The 22557-nt window shown below is 46.9% G+C and overlaps 1 protein-coding gene across 1 annotated transcript in view; it reads left to right on the forward strand.

The window, feature by feature from the left end:
- Positions 1 to 22557, forward strand: part of CPNE5 (copine V) — a 155462-nt gene that overhangs the window by 76949 nt on the left and 55956 nt on the right. The window contains exons 4-8 of the mRNA XM_006882032.1: positions 3096 to 3199; positions 4673 to 4712; positions 4926 to 5002; positions 8280 to 8339; positions 10677 to 10740. Of these exons, the coding sequence (XP_006882094.1) occupies positions 3096 to 3199; positions 4673 to 4712; positions 4926 to 5002; positions 8280 to 8339; positions 10677 to 10740 (345 nt within the window). The remainder of the gene's footprint in view (positions 1 to 3095; positions 3200 to 4672; positions 4713 to 4925; positions 5003 to 8279; positions 8340 to 10676; positions 10741 to 22557) is intronic.

Consider the following 22557-nt stretch of genomic DNA (forward strand, 5'->3'; position numbering starts at 1 on the left):
GGCACATAACAACAACAACAACAATTATGACTTTAATGAAAGTTTACAGGAAAGTTAGATTTTCATTCATTCATTATTGCACATTTTTACCCCATCTCTCTCCCTTTCCTCTCCCCCAGTTCATTATTTTTTAAAAAAATCATTTGTTGTGCAGTTACCTCCCTCTATTCTAGGCTGTTGTCGTATGTATAATGCCTAAATATGTATTTCTTCTAGATAGTTCTTTCCTTCATCTGTTCCAGTGCAATATTCATTATCCTATTCTCTCCCATATCACCATGTCAGACCTGCTTTATAACAGTGGTGTTATGCAGTATTGGTGGTCCTTTTGTGACTGAGATACTTCACTTAGCATAATGTCCTGCAGGGTCACTCATGTTGTGTAACATTTTATGCATTCCTTTCCCTCCAGTGCTGCGTAGTATTCCATTATATGGATGTGCTATAGGTTTTCCTATCCATTCGTTTGTTGATGGATACCTTGGTTGCTTCCACCTCTTTGCTATTATAAATAAACATGGGTGTGCATATACTTGTTTGGATGGCAGTTCTGGTTTCTTTTGGGGATATTCCCAGTAGTGGAATTTCTGGGTCAAGTGATATTTCTATTTCCCACTTTTTGAGAAAGCACCATACTACCTTCTATAGTGGTTGCACCATTTTACACTCCCACCAGCAGTGATTAAGGGTTCCAATCTCCCCACAACCTTGCCAGCATTTACTGTTTGCTGCTCTGTTGAACTTTGCTATTGTTGCATTTGATTTCTTGACAGCTGTTTCCATGGGTATTGATTGCTGATCCACATATAAAGAAATCTTTGATAACTTCAGTTTCTTCACCATTTATCATAATGTTGTTTATTGGTCCCTTGGGGCCAATATCAGTTGATGTGGACTTTATAGCCTGGAATCGTACTTCCTCTGCCTTCTTTTCCTCCATCACAGGAAAACCTCCAAGGAATTGTGCAGTGGCTCTCCAAGGGGAATCCCTGGGCCAGAAGCATTATCTTGGAATGTGCTAGAAATAGAAATTTCTCAATTTTCCCCAGACTTACTGAATCAGAACTTCTGGGGGTGGGGTCCAAGAATCTATGTTTTAGCAAGGCTTCCAGGTGGTTCTGATGCCCGGAGGTGAGGAGTAATTTACGTGAAGCCATTGGATTTAAGTGTTGTGTCTGGGTGCCCATCAAGTCAGTTCCTACTTACAATGGCCTAACTCCAAGAGAGAAAGATGGGCAGTCTCCTCCCTTAGGATTTACACCCCAGAAAGCCACAAGAGGGCCAGCTAGGAGTCAGTTCCAAATTAGAGGTCATGAGATACAACAGCATAGGACACTGCCCTCACTTCAGGTCTCAATTGCTGTGAAGTCAGAACTGACTTCTAGCTGACTCACCATTGGGTTTCTGAGGCTGTAACTAGCCTGGGAGGGGACTACCCATGTTTCTTCAAAGGAGCCACTGGTGGATTCCAGTCGCCAGGGAGATGCTGCCAGCCTTTGGGTTAACAGCACAACTGCCTGTAGACTGGGCCACCAGTTTTCCAATTCAGTGAGTGGACATAGAACATGCTGCATTAATACCAAAAGATGAAGTCCCTGTATGAGTGGACTGAGTAACAAATTTCCCCACAACTTGATGCCTTAAACAGTGAGGTCAGAAGTCTGGGTGCAGCTTTGCTGGGTCCTCTGTCTCAGGGTCTCTCACAAGGCGGTGACTGGGGGCTCAGGGCTACACACAGGCAGGGTCTGCTTCCCAGCTCACACAGTGGAGTTGGTTGAAGTGAGAAGTGAGCATCTGGAGGGTTGTGGGGTGGAGGTTCTGAGTTTTCCTCTTACTGTTTGACCGAAGGCTACTGTCATTTCCTTGCCACATGGGCCTCTCTGTAGAACAGCTCACAACCCGCAGCCAGTGACATCACATGAGCAAGTGAGTGCTTCTTAGGGCACTCAGGACAGAAGTTGGAGTTGTTTATGATGCAGTCTTGAAAGTGCAGCCTGTGACAGATATTTATTAGAAGCACTTCACCAACTCTATCCTTTGGCTCAGCTTTTCGGCTGAACAGTCACACCACGGCGGTGCCTACTCCGTAGAGTAACCAAGCAGACAAGATCAAAAGGGCAGCATTTGACCAGGAAGAAAGCTCAGAAGGCAGGAAGGAGTAGGACACAAGTATTAATGGAAACAAGAATCAGAAGACGTGGGAAGAGCACAGTTACAGTGTGAATATTGTAATTAATGTCATTAAAATATATGTGTGAATGATTGAGAGGAAAGCCCGTTTGTTCTGTAAACGTCTGTTAAAATCATAATTAAAAGAATAAAAGAAATCCATCAGTAAAACTAGCCCACTCCCCACGCCCAAGGGGAGGGGACTACACAAAGGCATAAATACCAGGAGGTGGGGGTTCTTGGGAGCTCTATTTGAAATCAGGTTTTTACAGTTACTACCTCTGCTCTTGCATTTTGCTTTTAATCCATTGCTGTTGAATTGATTTCCAACTCATAGTAACTCTCCACTAGGTTTCCAAAGCTGTAAATTGTCACAGAAACAGACTCTCCCTCAGAGATTCAAACTCCCAACCTTTTGGTTAGTTGTGCAGCATATGACACACTGTGCTACCAGTACTCAGCACATGGCCTGAGCACAAGTTCAACAGGAGCTAAGAAAGGGAAAGGACTCTCTTGGTGCAATCAAGAGGACATCCTGGAGGAGATGATATTAATAACAGGCCTTCAAAGAATGCAGGAAATGCCACTGACAGAGAAGGTGAAGAGAAGCTAGGAGAAGGCCATAGCACAGCACAGCACAACACAGCATACCATAGGCAAAGGCAATGAGGTGGGAGTAAAACACCTACCAGGTGCCCAAACCATCATCACACAGCAACAACAAGAGAGAATGAAACGGATAATGTTGATGGCAGCCATACTGTGGATGGTTTCCACTGTCAGATGACAGAGCTGTTGCCGTAATTGGAAGAGGACGAGGCCAGGAGCTACAAGAGGATTTCCATCCCAGCTTCCGTTACTACATTCCGTTAGCCCTTCCATCCCCCAGTCTGACCCTGACGTCCACATCTTACCTTCTCTTGCAGTTCGGACGCACCGAAGTCATCGACAACACTCTCAATCCTGACTTTGTACGCAAGTTCATCGTGGATTACTTCTTCGAGGAGAAGCAGAATCTCCGATTTGACCTGTAAGTGGAAGACAGGTGCTGAGGATTGAGCTAGGAGTGGGAGTGGAGGAGGTTAGAGGTGAGAGGTTGGGGGAATGAGGAACCAGACCTGGGAAGGTGGGAGGAGCTCAGGATAAATGTGATGATTAAATAGTGACCAGTTGAACCAATTAAGTGGTTCAGTGCTTCGCTGCTAATAGAAAGGTCAGTGGTGTGAACCCACCAGCAAGTCCTAGGGTGAAAGATATGACAGTACTTCCATAATCCCTGCTGGAAACCCAATGGGGTGGTTCCACCCTGTTCTTATAGGATTATTAGGAATCAGAATTAACTTGAGTGACAGTGGGTTTAGTTTGAGTTTAGTTGATCCTAGCCTCATTTCCCAACAGCATTTGCTAAGGGGTGTGTGTAGAAGAGTGAGGAAAGGTGCCACTTTGTCTCCCACCATTTGTCTTAGTTAAGTAGGGAGGGCATTGGTCCAACAGCCTGGCTCTGGGGAGTGCAGGTTGAAGAGAGACCTGTGGTTAGTTCTAGGCTCTGATCTGGGGAGCCCCTTTCTCTTGGTGACTGAGAGGGTCCCCCATGACTTTTCCCCTCTGTGGTTGATGAGGTTCAAGGCACCCTCATATTAATAAAAAAATGCCAACGCTCTCCTTGAGGTTCAAGATAATAGTAAAAATTCAGTCTTATGAGTGGGTGAGGGGTTGTTTTTGTGAAGTGTGAGGTGGTTAGAAACCTGTACTTTCCCAGAGAACTGTGGACAGGCAGGAAGGAAGGGTGTTTGGGGCCTGAGTGAGAAGAAGGCGAACATGACACAGAGGAGGTGGGTGGGTGAGGAAAGATGGAGAAACTGAAGTTGAGGAGCCCAGCAGAATCACCCAGAAATGCTTTCTGTGGGGAGAATGATTAGAAGAGGGGATTCTAGAAGAAGGGTTCCAGGTGAGTGGAGGGGTCCATGCTCAGGACTTAAGGCCTCTATCTTCAGGGACCAGGTCCAAGGACCTGCAGGGGAGACCTGGGCAAGGGAAGGTGGTACGGAAAGGTCAAGGGCAGGGCCAAGAGCTGAAGGGGGTGGAGAGAAGGAAGTGAAAGGCAGGGAGCTCAGGGCCTAGGCTGTGCCAGCACCTAATTACAGACCCGATGTATTTTCTTTTTAAAAATTTTGATAGGGTACTAAATGCATATACTGCAATTTTCCACACTTAGCATGCACACATAGACTCACTATACATAGAAAATGAATGTGAAAAGGGGTTTGAGCAGCTGGCAAAAAAAAAAAAAGATATAATGTGAGTGTGATTTCAGTAAAAAGTACAGTCTACAGCATCGTGCACAAATAGTACATGCACACCACATGGAGCCTTTTTGCATCTGTTTACACCCGTGTGGCCGCCTTCCAGAGGCCCTCTAGCAGTGACTGTGCCCCGAAATAACCACAGTTTCGTGGGGTGCCAGGGCCCAGCTGCCTTCCCTTTCTCTCTGTGTTCTTTACAGATACGACGTTGACTCCAAGAGCCCCGACCTGTCCAAGCATGTGAGTTCCGCCACTGCTCTGTGTAGGGCTCAGAAGAGGCTCGCACACCCCCATGCAGGCTGGCCTCAGGCTCAGTCATGGCACCAAATGTGTGTGTGTCTGCCACCTGCCATGTCAGAGCTCCTCACACTTCTGGGCCAAGGGCAGGGGGAGGTGGTGAGGCTGGGGAGCAGAGTGGGTGACACTGATCTTTGCTGTCCCCTGGCTATGCAGGATTTCCTGGGCCAAGCCTTCTGCACCCTGGGAGAGATTGTGGGGTCCTCTGGTAGCCGCCTGGAAAAGCCCCTAACGTAAGTCTGTGTGTGTGTGTGTGTGTGTGTGTGTGTGTAAGTGTGTGTGTGTTGCTGGGTCTGTTCGGGCTGTTTCCTCCATTCATTTGCCAACTTCTGGCACATCTCTGCTGGGTGCTGGCCAAGGCTCGGAGTTGGGACAAAGTAGCCAATCATGATGGACATATATAAGGCGATCAGGAATAAGGGTCACCATGGGCTCTGCCCTTGCTCAAACATCTTGGAAGCATTGAGGCTGGGCTATTAGTGCTAAAGCCCTGAGGGGGGCGGACACCCTGAGACACCATCTGATCCACTTTCACATCTTCACTTCTGCCATTATATAGGGAAAGGTAGTGAGGCCCAGAGAGGGCAAAGGACTTGTCCAAGGCTGCACAGCTAGGAAGTGGGGACTCTGCTCAAAGATCACCTTGCTTAGGTCGTTCACAGCTTGGTGCAGACCAGAGGCGGGTACCTCTGAAAGTCTTCATTGTAGATACCCAAGTGCTTTTAGGGGAAGGCTATGAGTCTGAGCAGGTTACAGTGGAGATGGAGGGAAATTTCAGAGACCAGCTCGAGTGGCCAGATGGTGAATGACCTTTCTTGTCCCTTTTTCTCAGGAAGCCCCCAAGACAAGGCCCCAGCAAGAGAGGAAATGAGGGATGAGTGTCCAGGCCCCAAGGCAGGGTGGGCAGGAAAGGAAGGTCAGCACCTCCAGGTTGCTCCTGCCAAGTTGCTCCTGGATGCTGATCCCTCCCCCACAATTGGTAACTGCTGAGTTGGAGGCTCTCTCTCCAGATCCATAACTTCAGTCAGGGTCTCTGAGAAAGTCTCTGGTTTTACAGCACATCATGATAATAGCTATCACTCGTCTAGGTTATTACATGTAGGTGATGTTGTTCTGTGCCGTTGAGTCAGCTGTGACTCACAGCGACTTCATGCACAGTAGCTCAGAACCCTGCCTTATCCTGAACCAATATCATTGTTTCTGACATTACTCCAGTTACTGTGTCTGTCAGTCCATCTTGTCCTGGGTCTTCCTCTTATACACAGAGCCTTCACTCTTCTAAGCACCTTCTCCATGAACTGGTCCCTCCTGGCAACATGCCCAAAGTATGTGAGCCAGAGCTTCAACATTCTTGCCTCCAGAGAGGAACTTGATTTCACCTTCTCCAGGTCAGACCTATTAGTTCTCTTGGTATGTTTGGTATGTTCTTGGTAAGTTCCATAGTATGTTCAGTACTCTTCTCTGGCACCAAACCTCAAAGACATCGATTCTTCTTCTGTCATCCTTAGTTATTGTTCAATTCTCAGATGCATAGCAAGTATTGTTAAGACCCTGGCCTCAATAAGGCACACCTTAGTCTTTAGACTGATAGCATTGCTCTTCAGTACTCTGGAGAGGTCTCTGATAGCAGATTTTCCTAATGCAGTTCGTCTCTTGATTTCCTGACTGCTGGTGCCAAGATTGTGTAACTGAGCAAGATGAAACTGTTAACAATCTCAGTCTTTTCTCCATCAGTTATGGTGCTGCCAATTGGCCCAGTGGTGAGAATCTTTGTTTCTTGATGTTGAGCTTCAATTCATATTAAAGACTACAGTCCTTGACCTTCTCTAGCACACACTTCAGGTCCTCATCAGTTTTGGCAACAAGGTTGTGTCATCTGCATAATACAGGTTGCTGATGAGTCCAATCCTGATGCCACTTTCCTCCTCATAGAGCTCACCTCTCAAATGATCTGTTCTGCATACAGATTGAAAAGGTATGGAGAAAGGACACATCCCTAACACACTCCTTTCTTGATTTTGAACCATGCAGTGTTTCCTTGCTTTGTTCTGATGACTCCTTCCTGGCCTAAGTATACGTTTTGGATGAGCATAATCAAGTATTCTGGAATTCCCATTCTTCTCAATATTAGCCACCATTTGTTGTGATCCACACAGTCAAATGCCTTTACATAGTCAGTGAAACACGGATAGACATTCCTCTGGTACTCTCTGCTTTCAGCCAACATCCATCTGACATTGGCAGTAATGTTCCTAGTGCCACAGCCTCTTCTTAACCAAGCTTGTATTTCTGTCAGTTCTCTGTTTCTGTACTTTTCCATTTGTTTTTGAATAATATTCAGCAGGATTTTGCTTGTGTGTGATATTAGTGGTATTGTTTGATAATTTCTACACTCTGTTGGCTTACCCACCCACCTCCAACATTGTATGTAGGTTAGATATCACTTGTTGAGGGGCTGATCTGGGTTTGATGGGGCAGGTTTAAAGCATATATAACTTGTGGGGGAAGAGCTCTTTAAATAAACAATTAGAAATTAAAATTTAGTAGGGCCCTCCTTGGCAATTTTGGATTTGTTTTCTGCCTTGGGAGGGCCTGGAGAGAGTAAGTGAATGAACTCAGGAACACCTGCCCTGTTTGCTTGGTTAAGTCAGATTTTTGTTGTCATTGTTATGAGATGCCGTTGAGTATGGAACTAACCCCCAACTTCCAGGCCCCTATGCACAACAAGTAAATGCTGCCCTGGTTGTAGCTGGGACTGTTGGAACTCATTAACCAGTTCTCAGAAGTAAACCACCAGGCTTTTTCCTTTGTTAAATCTCCTGAAGGCAACTATTTTGTTTGTTTTTAAATTAGGGCCAGGCCTGAAGGCCAGTTATTTGCTCATGCACTTCCCTCAGCAGTGTCCTTAGGTGACAGCATCATGCCCCTCCCTGTTTCATACTCAGGACACTGGGTGAGGTTCAGTGAGGTGGAACAGTGGTCTTCAAACAGCAATTTGCACCAGAGCCCCCTGTTAGAGCAGAGATTGTGGGGCTCCCAGCCCCAGAGTTTCTGATCCAGTGGGGCACTGCAGGGACCTGAGGATTTACATTCCTAACCATCCCCAGGTGCTGCAGCCATTAAGGTAGAGTCAGGAAGCTGTGGTGGCCTAGTGGTAAGAAGCTGCACTGCTATCCCAAAGGCTCGCTGTTCAAATCCACCAGATGCTCTCTGTGAGAAAAGGATGGGCCAGTCTCCTTTGGGATTTACTGCCTCTGAAAACTTGCTGAAGAGTCAGCTACAAATGGTTCCCAACTCAATGGCAAACAACATGGTAGAGTCTCTTGCCCAGAGTTTCATGACAAATTCTTCCAGCAAAATCTGAGATGAAGATCTTTCCCCTATGGGCCCTGAGACTTTCAGTCTAATTTTAGCTTCCAGAATAGAAGCCAGTTTCTATGCAGATACTGAATGCTGTGGCCTTGCAGAACAGGCTCTGCTCATGGTGCACTCTCTGTATTCTCTCCACAGGATAGGAGCTTTCAGCCTGAACTCCAGGACCGGCAAACCCATGCCAGCCGTGTCCAACGGGTAGGTCAGTGGACATCTTGGGCCCAGAAGCTGCAGACACTTATCTGGTCCAGTGGTGGGGGTCGCTTCACAGCCTGGCCTCAGCCCTTGTTCTCATCAAGTGAAGTCAACCCCATGGGGGAGGGGGAGGGACCATTATGGTCCTGGGACTGAAGAAATCAGCACTTCAGGCCCCAGATCGAGGCTGACTCTGCACTTGGCAAGAGCGGTTAGAGCGTGAGCATCCCAGGACCCTCACAGGATTTCAAGGACCAGGGATGAGGGGCTTCTACTTGTGCTGTTTTCTGGAATCAGAAGAGCTGGGCGCTCTCCCTTCTCACCATGGGCTAGTTTCTCAGCCACCCACCTCCAGCCCTCCTCTCTCTTCCTCCCTTCTCCTGACCCGCTTCTCCTCCTGTTGCTTTCTCTGCTGTCTGTGAACTCCCCTCAGCAGATGCTCCGAATGGCCATTTCTCACTTGCGCATGAGCTGTGATGAGCTGGGGGTTTTTTGCAGCCTGCTCTGACTTGGCTGGCCTCGTGCAAATGTGGGCAGCACAGACTTTCCCATCCCTTCTCTGCTGGGTGGAGGGTCCCCAACCTGGCTTCTTCTCCACCTCAGCTGGGGCCAGGGCAGGGAGCCCACCCCACCTAAGGGCCTGCCGGGAGGTCCTTCTAGCAGATGGGCTTTGTGGCTGGGTAAGCAGAGCCCTGCTGGTTGTTGCTGAGGGTTCCTAGGAATTGAGATTGAAGCAACCAGATTGGCCACTAGAGTACCTGGACATGAGGAAGGGACCCCCAGGGGATTTAGCACCCCAGAAAGAAGTGGATGCTCATTTATAAGAAAATAAATAAGTGGCTCTTAGAAAGGAAGGAGGGATCGGGGAGAGAAACAGAGAGAGAAAAAGACTGCGGGAGGAAGAAGGAAGTGAGAAAGGAAAGCTAGGCAGGTGGGAGCAGGTGAGATGAGGAGGGGAGGGGAAGAAAAGATAGGAAATAGAACTGAGAGCCTAAGAGGAACAGATGGGGACACACAGGGCGGGGGAGTCTGTGTTGAGGATTCTGCCTCCTTGGTCAAACAGATCCCATCTTTACTACTGGGGAGGACCATCGCTGGGGCAGGGAGAGGTTTGGGGTACCCAGCAGCTGACCAACTCTAGAGGGACAAGCTGGCAGGCCACGCACCTGCCTGGGGTACCAAAGCCTCGAGCACGGCCCTTGCTCTTCTCATCTGACTTTGAAGAGATGTGGTCAACCCATCAGCTCTTCCAAGCGGCATCCCTTAGTCTGAGAGCCTCTTCTTCCAAAAGCTGGTGCTGGGAAGAGCTCCATCAGTGGTTCTCAAAGTGTGTTCCACAGACAGCTTGCTGGTGAACCCTAGGCTGACCTGAGATCTAAGACTGGACTGTTTATCAGGCTGTATATTAAGGAGATGGGGGCAGGGAGGGGTGCTAGCTGAGGGCTTTCTGAGCCAGGCAGAGAGAGAGAGAGAGTGTGTGTGTGTAAAATAATGTGAGACTATGATCACACCCATTTTATTGATGAAGAAACTGAGTCCTCGTAAAGAACTCAAAGTCCAGAGCTGCTGGACAACTTGACATTTCCCTTTCCTTCCCAGAGTCTGTCCTGGGACCTCCCTAGATTAGTCCCAGATACCACAGGTGGAATAGGCTGGACTCTTAGAGGGAAAATCCCCACCTGGCCCAGGGAAGAGGGGGTGCAGGTCCCTGAGGTAGAAACGTCCTCTTCCTGAGAAAATGACCCGGGCAAACTGACTGTGCCTTTGAGGAGCTCACTGGTTGCTTGGGTTCTCCTTTTCCCTAATAGAGACCCCAGTTAAAGGGACCTTGGGGAGGTAGCCATGAAAGGCAGCTATGCTGAGAAGATTCCAGCACCCAGTTTTGCTCTCCCTCCAGTGATGACTCAGAGCTGGGCCACTTGCTGGGGAGGCTCTGGGGTCAGCTGGGTGTGGGGTGGGGTAGCTAGCCCACAAGGTCTTTTGCCCACAGAAGTGGTCTTTGGATGGAAAGTTTGAGAACCACTGGTCTGGAAGCCTCCGGGTGAGTCTGGATGCTTTTCCGTTCTCGGACTTTCACTGCCAATGTGCTGCCCTTCTTGCTGGGCTCTTGGGAGCAGGGGGCGGGCAGCTGCAGGTCTGGGAGCCTGGCCCCAGGGAGCAGAGCACCAGGCCACACTGCCACAAGTGTTGGAGGAGGCTCTGTCTCCTCAGGGACTTCGGGGTAGATCTGCCAGATGGCGAGGGTCTGGGTGGGAGGCGTGGGGCCCGCTTGAGGTGCATTCAGGTTTGTGCCTCAGTCTTTGTGTGGCTGGCTCTCCATTCTTGCATCTTCTCCCCTAGTGGCGTTCCAGGGAAGAAGTGTGGCACCATCATCCTGTCTGCTGAGGAGCTCAGCAACTGTAGGGTGAGTGGCAGAAGGGCCCTGGGTAGGACCGGGTCGGGGTGGTCTCCTTGGAAGGCAGTGAGGTAGCCAGGCCCTCTCTTCCGACAGCTGTCACGGAAGTCTGTAATATCAAGATTCGATGATGCCTTCCCCTTGTGCAGCTAAGTAGACAAAGACTCAGAGGGACCAAAGGACTTCCTCACAGTCTGCAGCGAAGCTGGGCCGAAAGCTCTGGTCCCCTGGCTCCAGTGCCATTATCTGCATCACTCGTGTGTCCCCGAGCCAAGACTGCGTTGGCAGCGACATTGGCTGGCGGAGGGGCCTTTTCAGCTTTGGAGTCTGGGCGCTTGGCATTTAGTTGTCATTTTTTACTTTTAGCTCTGGAGTAGGAGACACCTCTGTGGTGTGGTGGAGGAGGGGTGTGTGTGTGTGTGTATGTGTGTGTGTGTATGTATCTGCACACACACTGGGAAGCCAGATTCTGCAATTCCAAGCAGCCTTCGGTTGCACTGCTTTTGTGGGAGAAGCAGGAGATAGGAATGACAAAAGGGGGAACTGTTACCCTGGGAAGGGGCTCAGAGGACCTGTTGACTCATAACAACAGTGCACTCTGATGATCTCATTCTCAATTATTTATTGCCATCAAATCAGAACCAACTGACAGCTGACCCTCCTGGGGTATTTCAGATAGAGGCTTTAAATAGCGTGGGAGGAGATTGTCCATCTTTCTCCCAAGGAGCTGCTGGTGGATTAGAACTACCAGAGAGGTCCCACCTTTAGATTAGCAGCACAACTTCCCTACACACCATGACACCAGAGCCCCTATGTTCTAATAGTAGTGATTATTTGTCAAGCAATGAGTGTTTAACATATGTTGCCACTACTGACAACAGTCCTTAGGAAAAGCTCAAATTCATTGCTATTGAGTTGGAACCAACTCTTTTTTTTTTAACCAACTCTTAAGCGACCCCTCCAGTGGGTTTTCAGAGGCAGTAAATTGCATGGGAGGAGCTTGCTGTGGAGTTTTCTGGGAGGAGCAGCAGGTGACTTTGAACCACTGACCTTTGAGTTGACAGCACAACTCTCTACCCATTAGGGCTCCCTTATCCTAAGAAATCGATTTGTATTTCTGTTATCTCTTTCTTACAAATGGGGAACATGAAGGCCAAAGAGGTTAAGTTAGTTTCCTGTGCAATGACAGGTAGAAGAGACCAAACTGATCCAGGTCAGCTTGATTTTAAAACCCAGCTCCATTTTCCCAAGCTAATTGCATTGGGAAAGTCAGCTGGGAGGAACCTCTCCAGAGTACTGAAGAGCAACGATGTCAGGCTGGAGACTAAGGTGCACCTGATCCAGGCCATGGTCTTTGCAGTTGGTGCTATGCGTCAGAGAGCTGGACAATGATTAGGGAGGATAGAAAGAAAATTGATGCCTTTGAGCTGTGGTGCTGGAGAAGAATGTTGAATATAACATGGACTGCTAGAACAAACAGGTTCATCCTAGAGAGGGTGAAGCCTGACTGCTACTTGGAGGCAAGGATTCTGAAGCTTCTTCTGACATACTTTGGGCATGTCCTTGGAGAGGGACATCATGTTTGGGAAGGTGGAGGGACAGTGCAGAAAAGGAAGACCCTCAATGAGATGGATCAATTCAGTGACTGGGGTAATGGGAGCAGGTATGTCAGAGACAATAAGGTTGGCACCGGATAGAACAGGGTTTAAGGCTCTTGTACATAGGGTTGCTACGAGTCACAAGCAATTTGACGGCACATAACAACAACAACAACAACACAGTTATGAGTGCTTGTTAGGGAGCTCTGGTGGCCTAGTGGCAAGAAGCTGTGCTGCAATCCCAAAGGCACCCTGTTCGAGGCCACTAGCTGCCCCATGGGAGTAGGATGAGCAGTCTCCTCCCGTGTGATTGACTGCCTCTGAAAACTCACTGGAGGGGCAGCTATGGGTCGCTTTTGATTCTACGACACAGAGCAACAAAGGTTAATTAGGGAAAGTGGTATGTTTTGGGGGGAGAAAGAGGAGGCAGCACAGAATCAGGGAGGGGAGCCTGGGCTTCCGAAGGGGCTGAAGTGACTCAGAGGAGCAGCTGAGAAAGATGAGGGGGAGAACCAAGATTGTCTGATGTTCCTGGGGGCGTCAGTGTGGCTATTGTAGCAGTTATCTGTCCAGCGTCTAAAGTATCAGACATACAAACTGAGAAAATAAGATGTAATTAGTTTAAAAATAACAGTAATTCAACCTGTTACATGTTAGCATAAATAACAACTTTTTGGGGAAAAAAAACCCAAACTCAATTTTCCAAACCAAAAATAATTTCATGAGAATAGTGGCCTCATATTACATCTTTACAAATCTCATTGGTGTCTGGCTGATAGAAGAGGACACACACTGTTTGTATATTTTTAATCAGCTGTTTCTTACATAAGGTAACCACCAGAAAACTGTGCATCTTCATACCATTATGTAAATAATTTTGACCTCATTGATCCCTGGTAGTCCCCAGTTTATGCTTTGAGAACTGTCGGTAGAGAGCTATAATTGTGTTACTCCTGCAGAGAAGACAATTTGATTCTATACGACAGAGCAGAACGACTGTCTAAGACTTCCAGTCCTTCAGAAGCAGGCTGCCTCGTCTCTCTCCTGTATGGCAACTGGAAGATTTGAACTGCTGATCTTTTGATCAGCAGCCGAGTGCTTTAACCACTCTTCCACCAGGGCTCACTGTTGTTATTCAGTGCCATCAAGTCAACTACAACTTACAGCACTGCTGTGAACGGCGGTCTGAACCCTGCCCTGTCCTGACCATCCTCACCATGTCTGATGTCCTTCAGCTCATAGTTACAGTCACTGTCAATCCATCTTACTGAAGGTCATCCTCTCTCTTGCTGATCCTCTGCCTTTCTTAGCATAAGGCCTTTTTCCAAGGACTGGCCTCTCCTGACAACATTCCCAAAGACATCCTTGGAGATGAAGTTTCCCCATTCTTGTCTCTCAGGAGCACGGTGGTGGTTGTGCGTATGTGCTGTCTTGTTAACTATGACTCACAGTGACCCTGTGAACTAGGACTCGGAACTTTGCTCCATCCTGAGCCAACCTCCGAAGCACCTGACCCTCTGACTTCATTGCCACAATCGCTGTCAACCTCTGTTTCAGCCAGCAAGGTTGTGTCATCTGCAGATTGTTGATGAATTGTCTGTCTTCCTCCAATCCTGATGCCACATTCTTCTTCATTAAAGTCCAGCCTCTCAAATGTTTAGCATATAGATTGGAAAGATAGGGAGAAAGGATACATCCCTGACACATGAATGGAGCAATTATTCTGAATCAGACACTGTACTAAGTGGTTTGTTGTTGTTGTTATGTTCCATCGAGTCACCTGAGTCTCATAGCGACCCTACTATGTACAACAGCCCTAAGCTCTGCCTTATCCTGTGCCAATCTCACCATCTCTGACACACCTACCCCCATCACCCCAGTCACCATGTCATCGAGGGTCTTCCTCTCCTGTGCTGTCCCTCCACCCTCCCAAGCATGACATCCTTCTCCAAGGACTGGTCCCTCCTTGCAGCATGTCCAGAGTATGTCAGATGAAGCTTCAGAATCCCCGCCTCCAAGGAGCAGCCCGTCTTCACCCTCTCCAGAACAAACCTGTTCGTTTTCCTAGCAGTCTATGGTATATTTAATTCTCTTCTCTAACACCACAGCTCAAAGGCATCAATTCTCCTTCTATCCTCCCTAATCATTGTCCAGTGCTCTGATGCATAGCAAGTGATTGCAAAACCATGGCCTGTATCAGGCACCCCCTCGTCTCCAGAGTGACATCTTTGTACCTCAGCACTTTAGAGAGGTATATGTATTCTTTATTTGATTTGTTCTGATGTATCCTCAGATGTAATGTCATGTAGCAAAGTGTCTCATGTGCTGTGGTTCCCATATTACAGATGATGATACAGAGACATGACTGGTTTGAGGTTACACAGTCAAAGAGTAGAAGTGCTGAGATGTGAACTCGGGCAGTCTGGTTCTAGAGCCAGGGTCTTAAACCACTAGGCTGTTATGTCATAGACCCACTGCTCAGGCATTTAGAGTTGAAGAATAAGATATGAATGAACTGGAACTTGTCTCACCACCAGTAACCATATTTTGGCCAAACAGTAAAACAATACAGTGAATGGTAAGAAACACACTCTTCTGAGCAGTCAGCCATACGTTTGGGGCAGCATTTGCCCAAAAACAAAACTAAGAAGGGGTAAGAGAGAAGGATAAATAGAAATTGGGAACCCAGGAAATAGGAAGACTGCTGATGGGTTTGAACCATTGAGCTTTCAATTAGCAGCCAAGCACTTAACCTCTGTGCCACCATGGTTCCTCCTCCATATGTACCATGGAACTAAATAGGCGTAAAGGACACAGGGAAGGCTGCTGTGACCAGGACACATCTGACTTCTTGTGGGTGCCTTGCAGAAGGCACATTGAATCTGAATTCCTGGAGGGCTAAATATGGTTTTGTTCTGATCTAGCAGGTGACTTCCTCCCCAGTTTATTCATAAACAATGAAATAATACAAAGGAAAGTGCCTGGGAAATGCTAAAGCTCTAGACAAAGCTGGCCCGGTATTGCAGTTGATGAACAGTCTGTGTTTAATACCGATTAGCCTTCCCCTTCTCTCCTCCTCATTCATCTCTCCCTGCTGGCACTTTTCTTGATTTAAGCTGTTGGGCTCTGGGGGCCTCCCTGCCTCCCTCCCTTCTGAGACTGTCAGCTCCCTTTTCTTTTAGGGCATCTTTGCCTGGGTTCTGTCTTTCCCTGGAACACTTGCAAGGAAAAGAAACTAATTCTTAGCATCTGGCTGAATTAAAATAATTACATGTGAACGGGCTTTGCTTCTGCCGCTCTGCATTCAGTGGGAGGATCAAAGGAAGAGGGTGGAGTCTGGGAGACAGTTTTTCTCCAGAGCTGGGCTTCCTGCTCAAATGAATGCAATCTGCAGAAGTCGACACACGCACCCCTCATCCTCCAGGGAAGAGCAGGCCTGGGGAGGGAGGCGTGTGGGCGGGTGGGGACCCGCAGAGGATGAGGGTGGATGCCAGCGTGTCACCAGCATGTTTTGATCATTTATATAAATCCTTGCTCATCTGGAATTTAGCTGAAAAAGTTCCTGCCATCACAAGTTTATCGAGAACCACGATTGATGTTGACCATAATGAGCTTAAGTTCCTAAAATGCCTTTTGAATCATCCATGATTTAATTACACTCAGCAGTAAAACGATTGTTATTAAGTGTGATAATGACAACATTTGCATAGTCTAGCAGGAGCCCTGATGGCATGTGGTGCAAAGGTTTGGTTTCTCACCTAAAGGTAGAGGCTTGAATGCACTAGCTGCTCCCCAAGGGAGCTCTGGTCACAGAGCACATAGGGGGTCCACCAGCACCTCCACAAGAAAAAGAGGAGCTCTCTCCTTTGCTGTGATTTACAGCTTCAGAAACCAAAAGGAGGGTCAGCTATGATTCCTGCTCTTGATCTAGGCCATGGTCTCTGCAATTACTTGCAATTATTGGACAGTGACTGAGGATAACAGAAGAAGAATTGATGCCTCTGAGTTGTGGTGCTGGAGGAGAGTATTGAATATACCGTAGACTGCCAAGAGAACAAACAGGTCTGCCCTTGAGAGGGTGAAAGCAGGCTGCTCCTTGGAGGCAAGGATTTTGAAGTGCTGTCTCACATGTATTTCAGGTGTATTGCCAGCAGGGACCAGTCCTTGGAGAAGGATGTCATGCTTGGAAGGGTGGAGGGACAGTGCAGGAGAGGAAGACCTCTGGTGAGATGGATTGACACAGGACAGGGCAAAGTTCAGAACTATTGTGCATAGAGTTGCTGTGAGTCACAGTTGACTCATAACAATGACTCATAACAACAATAATTTTAAGAACAAAGGCACATAACAACAGGAGAAAGATGTCTGCTTCCACAAACATTTCCAGCCTTGGGAAGCCTGTGGGGCAAGCCTCTGGCCTATAGGGTTGCTATGAATGGGAAGTGACTTGCTGGCGTTGGATTTGGGTTTTACAGTTTGCTGAGTTTGATTCTTATCACGAGGCTGGTGATGGGGTAATGAGGCGCCGAGAAAAGTTGCCATGGCCTCACCTTGGATTCCTGATTCTCAGAGTGTCTTTGTTGTATCCACGGAGTCTGTACTTTCTTTGTGAAGCTTAGAGTGTGGAGTCCTGGTGGCACAATGGTTAAGCTCTTAGCTACTGATTGAAAGGCTGACTGTTCAAACTCATCCAGTGGCTCCTCAAAAGAAAGGCCTGGCAATCTAGTTCTGTAAATATTACAGCCTAGAAAACTGTCTGGTTTTTCACTGTCACATAGTGTCTCTGAATTGCAGTCAACTTGACAGCATCCAGCAGTCTGGTTTGGGTAGTGTATTAGTTTCTTAAGGCCATTGGGATAAAGGACTACAAACTGGGCGGCCTAAAGCCGCAGGACTTTGCTTTCTCACAAAACAGGTCTCATAGGTCTAAAATCAAGGACCAGAGTCCCTCCAAAGGCTCCAGAGAATTCTTGCCTCTTCCAGCTTCTGGTGGCTCCAGGGATTCCTTGGTTTGGGACTACATCACACCACTCTATGTCACTGGCTTCATGCAAGACTTTCCTTCTGTATGTCTGTTGGTCTCAGATCTCTCTCTGCCTTTCTTGTCTAAGGACATCTGTCATTAAGTTTAGGGCTCAAGGAGCTCTGGTGGCACCCTGTAAAAAAAGAGGAGGCAGCATGGGCCCAGCAAAGTCTGACTTCTACTAATTCCACAAAGGGGAACAGTCCCCATCAACAACATCCACAGTATGAATCTGCTTTTTATAGGACCAGACATAGTCTCCCAAGCTCCTTTCTACACCTACTTCTACTAATTCCAACACCAGTCTTACTGCTCTACTGCGTCCAAAATCCATTGCCATGACCCCACAAACTTCACAGAGCCATACCTATGGTTACAGGGCTTATTAGGCCTAGTGTAAGAAGCTGTGCTGCAGTCTCAAAGGCATGTGGCTCAAATCCACCAGCTGCTCCATGGGAGCAGAGTGGGTAGTCTCCTCCTGTGCAATTAACTGACTGAAAATCTGCTGGAGGGTCATCTGTGGGTCAGTTCTGACTTGATGGTACACAGCAACAACAGGTTGTAATTTAGGTTGGTAACAGGATATAATCCCTCAATCCAGACAGCTTCTTAATCAAAGTGTGTCCACAAGCCCTTTGACCTTTAGCCTCATGACTTAGGTCAGTGCTACAGAGTTCCCTTAATCCTGCCAATTATGGTGTCTTCCCTTGGTCCATGGAGCCTCTGGCTCTGGCTTCACGGGGTAGCAGTCCCAAGATCAGCTCTATCTCATGTGAGTCTCTGGGTCTCTGCTGAGGCTGCTGTTGATCTTGTGTAGACCCTAGTCTGACTAGCATAGGAATCTCTGGCCCTGAAGGATGTGCACTGCTTCCTCTTGTTGATATTGACATTCCCAAATTCTGCTGCTGAATCCACTCAGTTTAAAGCTAGTGCAATGACCCTATGGATGCACTAACACATCCTATTTGTATGATCCTGACCACCCAGGTGGCAAAGTAAAAGACAATGGCTGGGAAAACCATTTTGGACAATAAGCTCTTGGCACCACACACCCCAAAAGGTCAGGTATTGGCACTCACCAGCTGCTCTGCAGGAGTAAGATGAAGCCATCTGCTTCTGTAAAGAATAACAGCCTTGGAAATCCCATAAGCAGTTCTTTTCTGTCTTACAGGGTCTCTATGATTCGGAATCAACTTGACAACAGTGAGGGGTTTTGGTTTATTTTTTAAAGATGATCTTATATTGAGATCCTTGACATAATTACACCTACAGACCCTTATTTCCAAATAAAAGGCATATTCAAGAACTCCAGGTGGGGCATATCCTTTCGGACACCACTCAGCCCACTACTAACAGCAAGTGGCTCAGATGGTAGAGGAACACTGATGGGTGCTGGTGGTTTGGGGAAATGGGCAACACCTTACCCCATCCCTACATCCACTTCTCCCTGGAGGCCTGACAGGTCCCTGGACCTGCTGTGATTTGGAATCAGGACTTAGGAGAGCAGAGCCTGCTTCTCAAGACACTGCATACCTACAGAAAAGTGGAACTCAGAGGGGTGATAGGGAAGGTTTTCTGAGACTCGGAAGTAAGCAGGCTGGTACTTGGGAAAGCTGGGTGTTACTCGTAAGACTGGGTGAAAAACTGAGCGTGATGAATGAGCCGTGTTCAAACGTCAATTTTTTTAGAGGTTAGTTTGTAATTTTTTGGTTTTAAAAAGGATTTCTCTGTTTTAAAAGAGCAAAAACATTTTCTTCCTGATGATAAAAAAAGCAAAAGAATGTGTTCATTATGGATAAGTTAGAAAGTATCAAAATAGACACATCACCCACAGATAATCATTGTTGACATTTTGATGCATTTCCTCCAAGTCTTTTTTTCTGGATGTAGATATTTGTAACTTTTCTCTTTAAATTGGAGTACTGTGGTTTTCAGTTTTATGCCATGGATTTCCCCAAATCAAAGATGTTTTTAAACAGCCATATATTCTGCCAAGGGAGCTGGCCACCTAAAGGCACATGGTTCAGATACACCCGTTGCTTTGAGGTAGAAAGGTGGGCAGTCTCCTCTTGTACAATTTAGTCTGAAAACCTGCTGGAGGGTTAGGTAAGAGTCAGTTCCAACTCGACAGCACATATCAACAACAACATATTATTCTAAGCTCTGGTAGCTTAGTGGGTAGGGAATTGTGCTGTCATGAAATATGGAGCTCCTTCACAAATTTAGTCTCATGTCTAATTGGAAATGCATTTCTATATGTACAGTTTGTCAGAGGAGAAAAATATGTTGTTTTTCTATGAATACAGAACGGCGTAGGAATTAGCAGGAAAAAACCATTTTCATAAATTGCAAAACATGGAATTTTTATGGCAACCCTTAGATTTTGCATTTCCCTCACCATGTTAGAGAAGAGCACTGAATACCCCCTGGACTATCAAAACAACAACAGGTATGTCTTAGAGAAAGTGCAGCCAGCGTGCTCCTTCAAGACAAAGATGGCGAAACTTCATCTCTCATACTGTGGGCATGTTGTTAGGAAAGGCTGTTCCCCCCAAAATGACATGATGCTCAGAAGGTCAGTGAAGGAGCAGAAGACCCCCACCCAGCGAGACGGATTGACACAGTGACTGCAGCAGGGCCTTAAATGTGTCAGAGATGATGAGGGTGGCACAGGATCAGACTCCAGATCTGCTCTTAGTGGGGTTGCAGAGTTTCACTTGACTTAGTGGCAACCTAACAATAACATCTTTGTTCTGACTCTGAAGGTTACCCCCACAAGACCAAAGCCAGAGTAGTCTTCTGGGTCTGACTGCCCAGTCCCCAGCCTTCAGCTCACTAATAGACCCCTGGCCTTGACCATGACTTCTAGAGCCTGCTTCTGGGGCCAGAGAGGGCTAAGGCAGGGCACGCTGGGCTACCCTCGTGAGAATGACAGTTTGCTATGGTTTCCCTGAGCAGCTCTATTAACATGCAGGGAAATGCAAATTGAGGCAATCCTGCTGTTTTAGAAGAACTTATTATGTTTTTTAAAAAGATAGGGTGAAGAGGCACAAATTGCAGGAAATTATATATTGCAGGAGCTACTTTATCTTCTCTGTGGTTGATTCCAGTGATGCTTCTGATTTTGGAAGGGTGTTTCATGTGCTCAGAGAACTGACCCCTACCATCTAGCCCTCAGGCCAAAGCTGCCAAATCGCTGTACCACTGAGCCCAGGCAAGGATTTGCTGTTCTGCAACGCTGCCAGTCCCATCCATCTTGGGGCCAGGTCTCTCAGCCTCTTTTTGGGTTCAGTTGATAGTCAAGGAATTGATTGATTCACTAACTCATACTAGAAGGAATGCAGCGAAGCCTCCCTCATACACTGCTGGTGTAACTCGGAGCCACCTTCAAAAGCACAGTCCCCAGACAATTAATCTTCCTTTGTCTCCCAAGAGGGGAGAAACCCATTTGGGTGCACACCCATTAGGGAGAAAACTTGCCTTCATTAAAGCCTAGAAAGCTCTCTTGTTCCCTGGGGATTCTGTAAAGGCGCAACAGTAAGGATTATCCTAACGGGTTTTGGCAACTGTTCCTGGATCCAGGCTGTTTTAGGGAGGGCGGATCAAGCTGAGCAACTAAATTAACCCCCCAGCAACACCTCACTTATCTACCATCAGTGGGGAATAAGGTGTCACACGTGGGCAGAGTTTTCCAGTGAGCTGGCATCCTGAGGCATTCCTTTTTTAAAACAAAACAAAACAAAAAACCCTAACTAGTTTGCATGGAGCTCTTTCTAAAATGGATTTTTACACTTCTCCGACTTCTCCAACCAAGGCTGCAGAACATAATTAAATTTATCTTGATAATTCCTAAATGATCCTTTGGAATTTCGGTTATTTATCTTTGGAGCCAGACTGTCTTGTTCTGGTCCCAGCTATCTCTCCTACTGGATGTGTAGCTTTGGGTAATGGGAATAACAACAGTCCCTAAAGTCAGGCAGCTCAGACCCACCAGCTGCTGCACAGGAGAAAGATGGGCAGACTCCTCGCGTGTGATGATTGGCAGTCTCTGAAAACCCACTGGAGGGTCAGCTGTGAGTCGGTTCCAACTTGACAGCACGTAACGACCACCACCACCTTCTAGGATTTCCAAAAGGAGTTAGTAAATGAAGAGCTGTGAAAACAGTGCCTGGCATGTTCCACGGAAAAGGATCTTATTGTAGTGTCGTTGGTGGTAAAAAAAAATAAAACAACCAACCAGTGAATATTGGAAATTTGATAGAGCTCAACTCAGCAGTAGCTTGCACTTTGCAAATGTCCCCTCCTATTATTAGATTAGATCAGAACCACCCTGTGATGGTCCTTGAGAGCACATTTTCTCATTGCGTTATGCCTTTCCATCTCTTGACTGTTTTTCCCATGGAAGTTAGTTGTGGATCCAAGTAAAATGAAGTCATTGACAACTTCCATCTTCTGTCCATCTGTCATTATGTTGCCTATTGGTTCAGTGAAGATTTCTGACTTCTTGATGTTGAGATGTAACCCGGATTGAAGGCTGTGATCTGATCTTCTGCAGTAAATGCTTCAAGTCTTCTTCACTTTCTGCAAGCAAGGTTGTCATCTCCATAACTCAGGCTGTTGATAACTCTTTCTGCAATATTGATACCACATTCTTCCTCATGTAGGTCAGTTTCTTGAATGATTGGCTCAACATACAGATTGAATAGATATAGAAAAGTGATACAACTCTGACACACACCTTTCCTGATTTTAAACTGTTTCCTTGTTCTTGGTCTAGGTGTAGGTTTCATGTGAAACAACAAAGTACTCTGGGATTCCTATTCATAGTGATGTTTTCTATTGCTGTCAAGGAATCTTTAAAGCACTTTAAAGCTGTCAGTTTTAAGAATAAAATGTGCCTGATCCAAGCCCTGGTGTTTTTCATTGCTTCCTATGTCCCTTAAAGTAGGACAATTCTTAATAAGGAAAACTGAAGAGGAATTGATGCCTTTGAGTCATGTTATTGGCAAAGAATATTTAATTTTCCATGGTTTGCAAAAGGAAAAACAAATCTGCCTCCGAGAAAGTGCAACCAGGGTGCTCCTTAGAGGCAGGGACGGTGAGAGTGCCTCACATACGTTGGGCTTGTTGTCAGAAGGGGCGAGTCCTTGGAGAAGATGTCAGCTAGGAAAGGTGCAAGATCGTCAAAAGAGAGGAAGGCCCTCA

The sequence above is a fragment of the Elephantulus edwardii genome, unplaced genomic scaffold, assembly GCF_000299155.1.
Source record: "Elephantulus edwardii isolate Elephantulus edwardi_28Jun2011 unplaced genomic scaffold, EleEdw1.0 scaffold00017, whole genome shotgun sequence".
Lineage (NCBI taxonomy): Eukaryota > Metazoa > Chordata > Mammalia > Macroscelidea > Macroscelididae > Elephantulus > Elephantulus edwardii.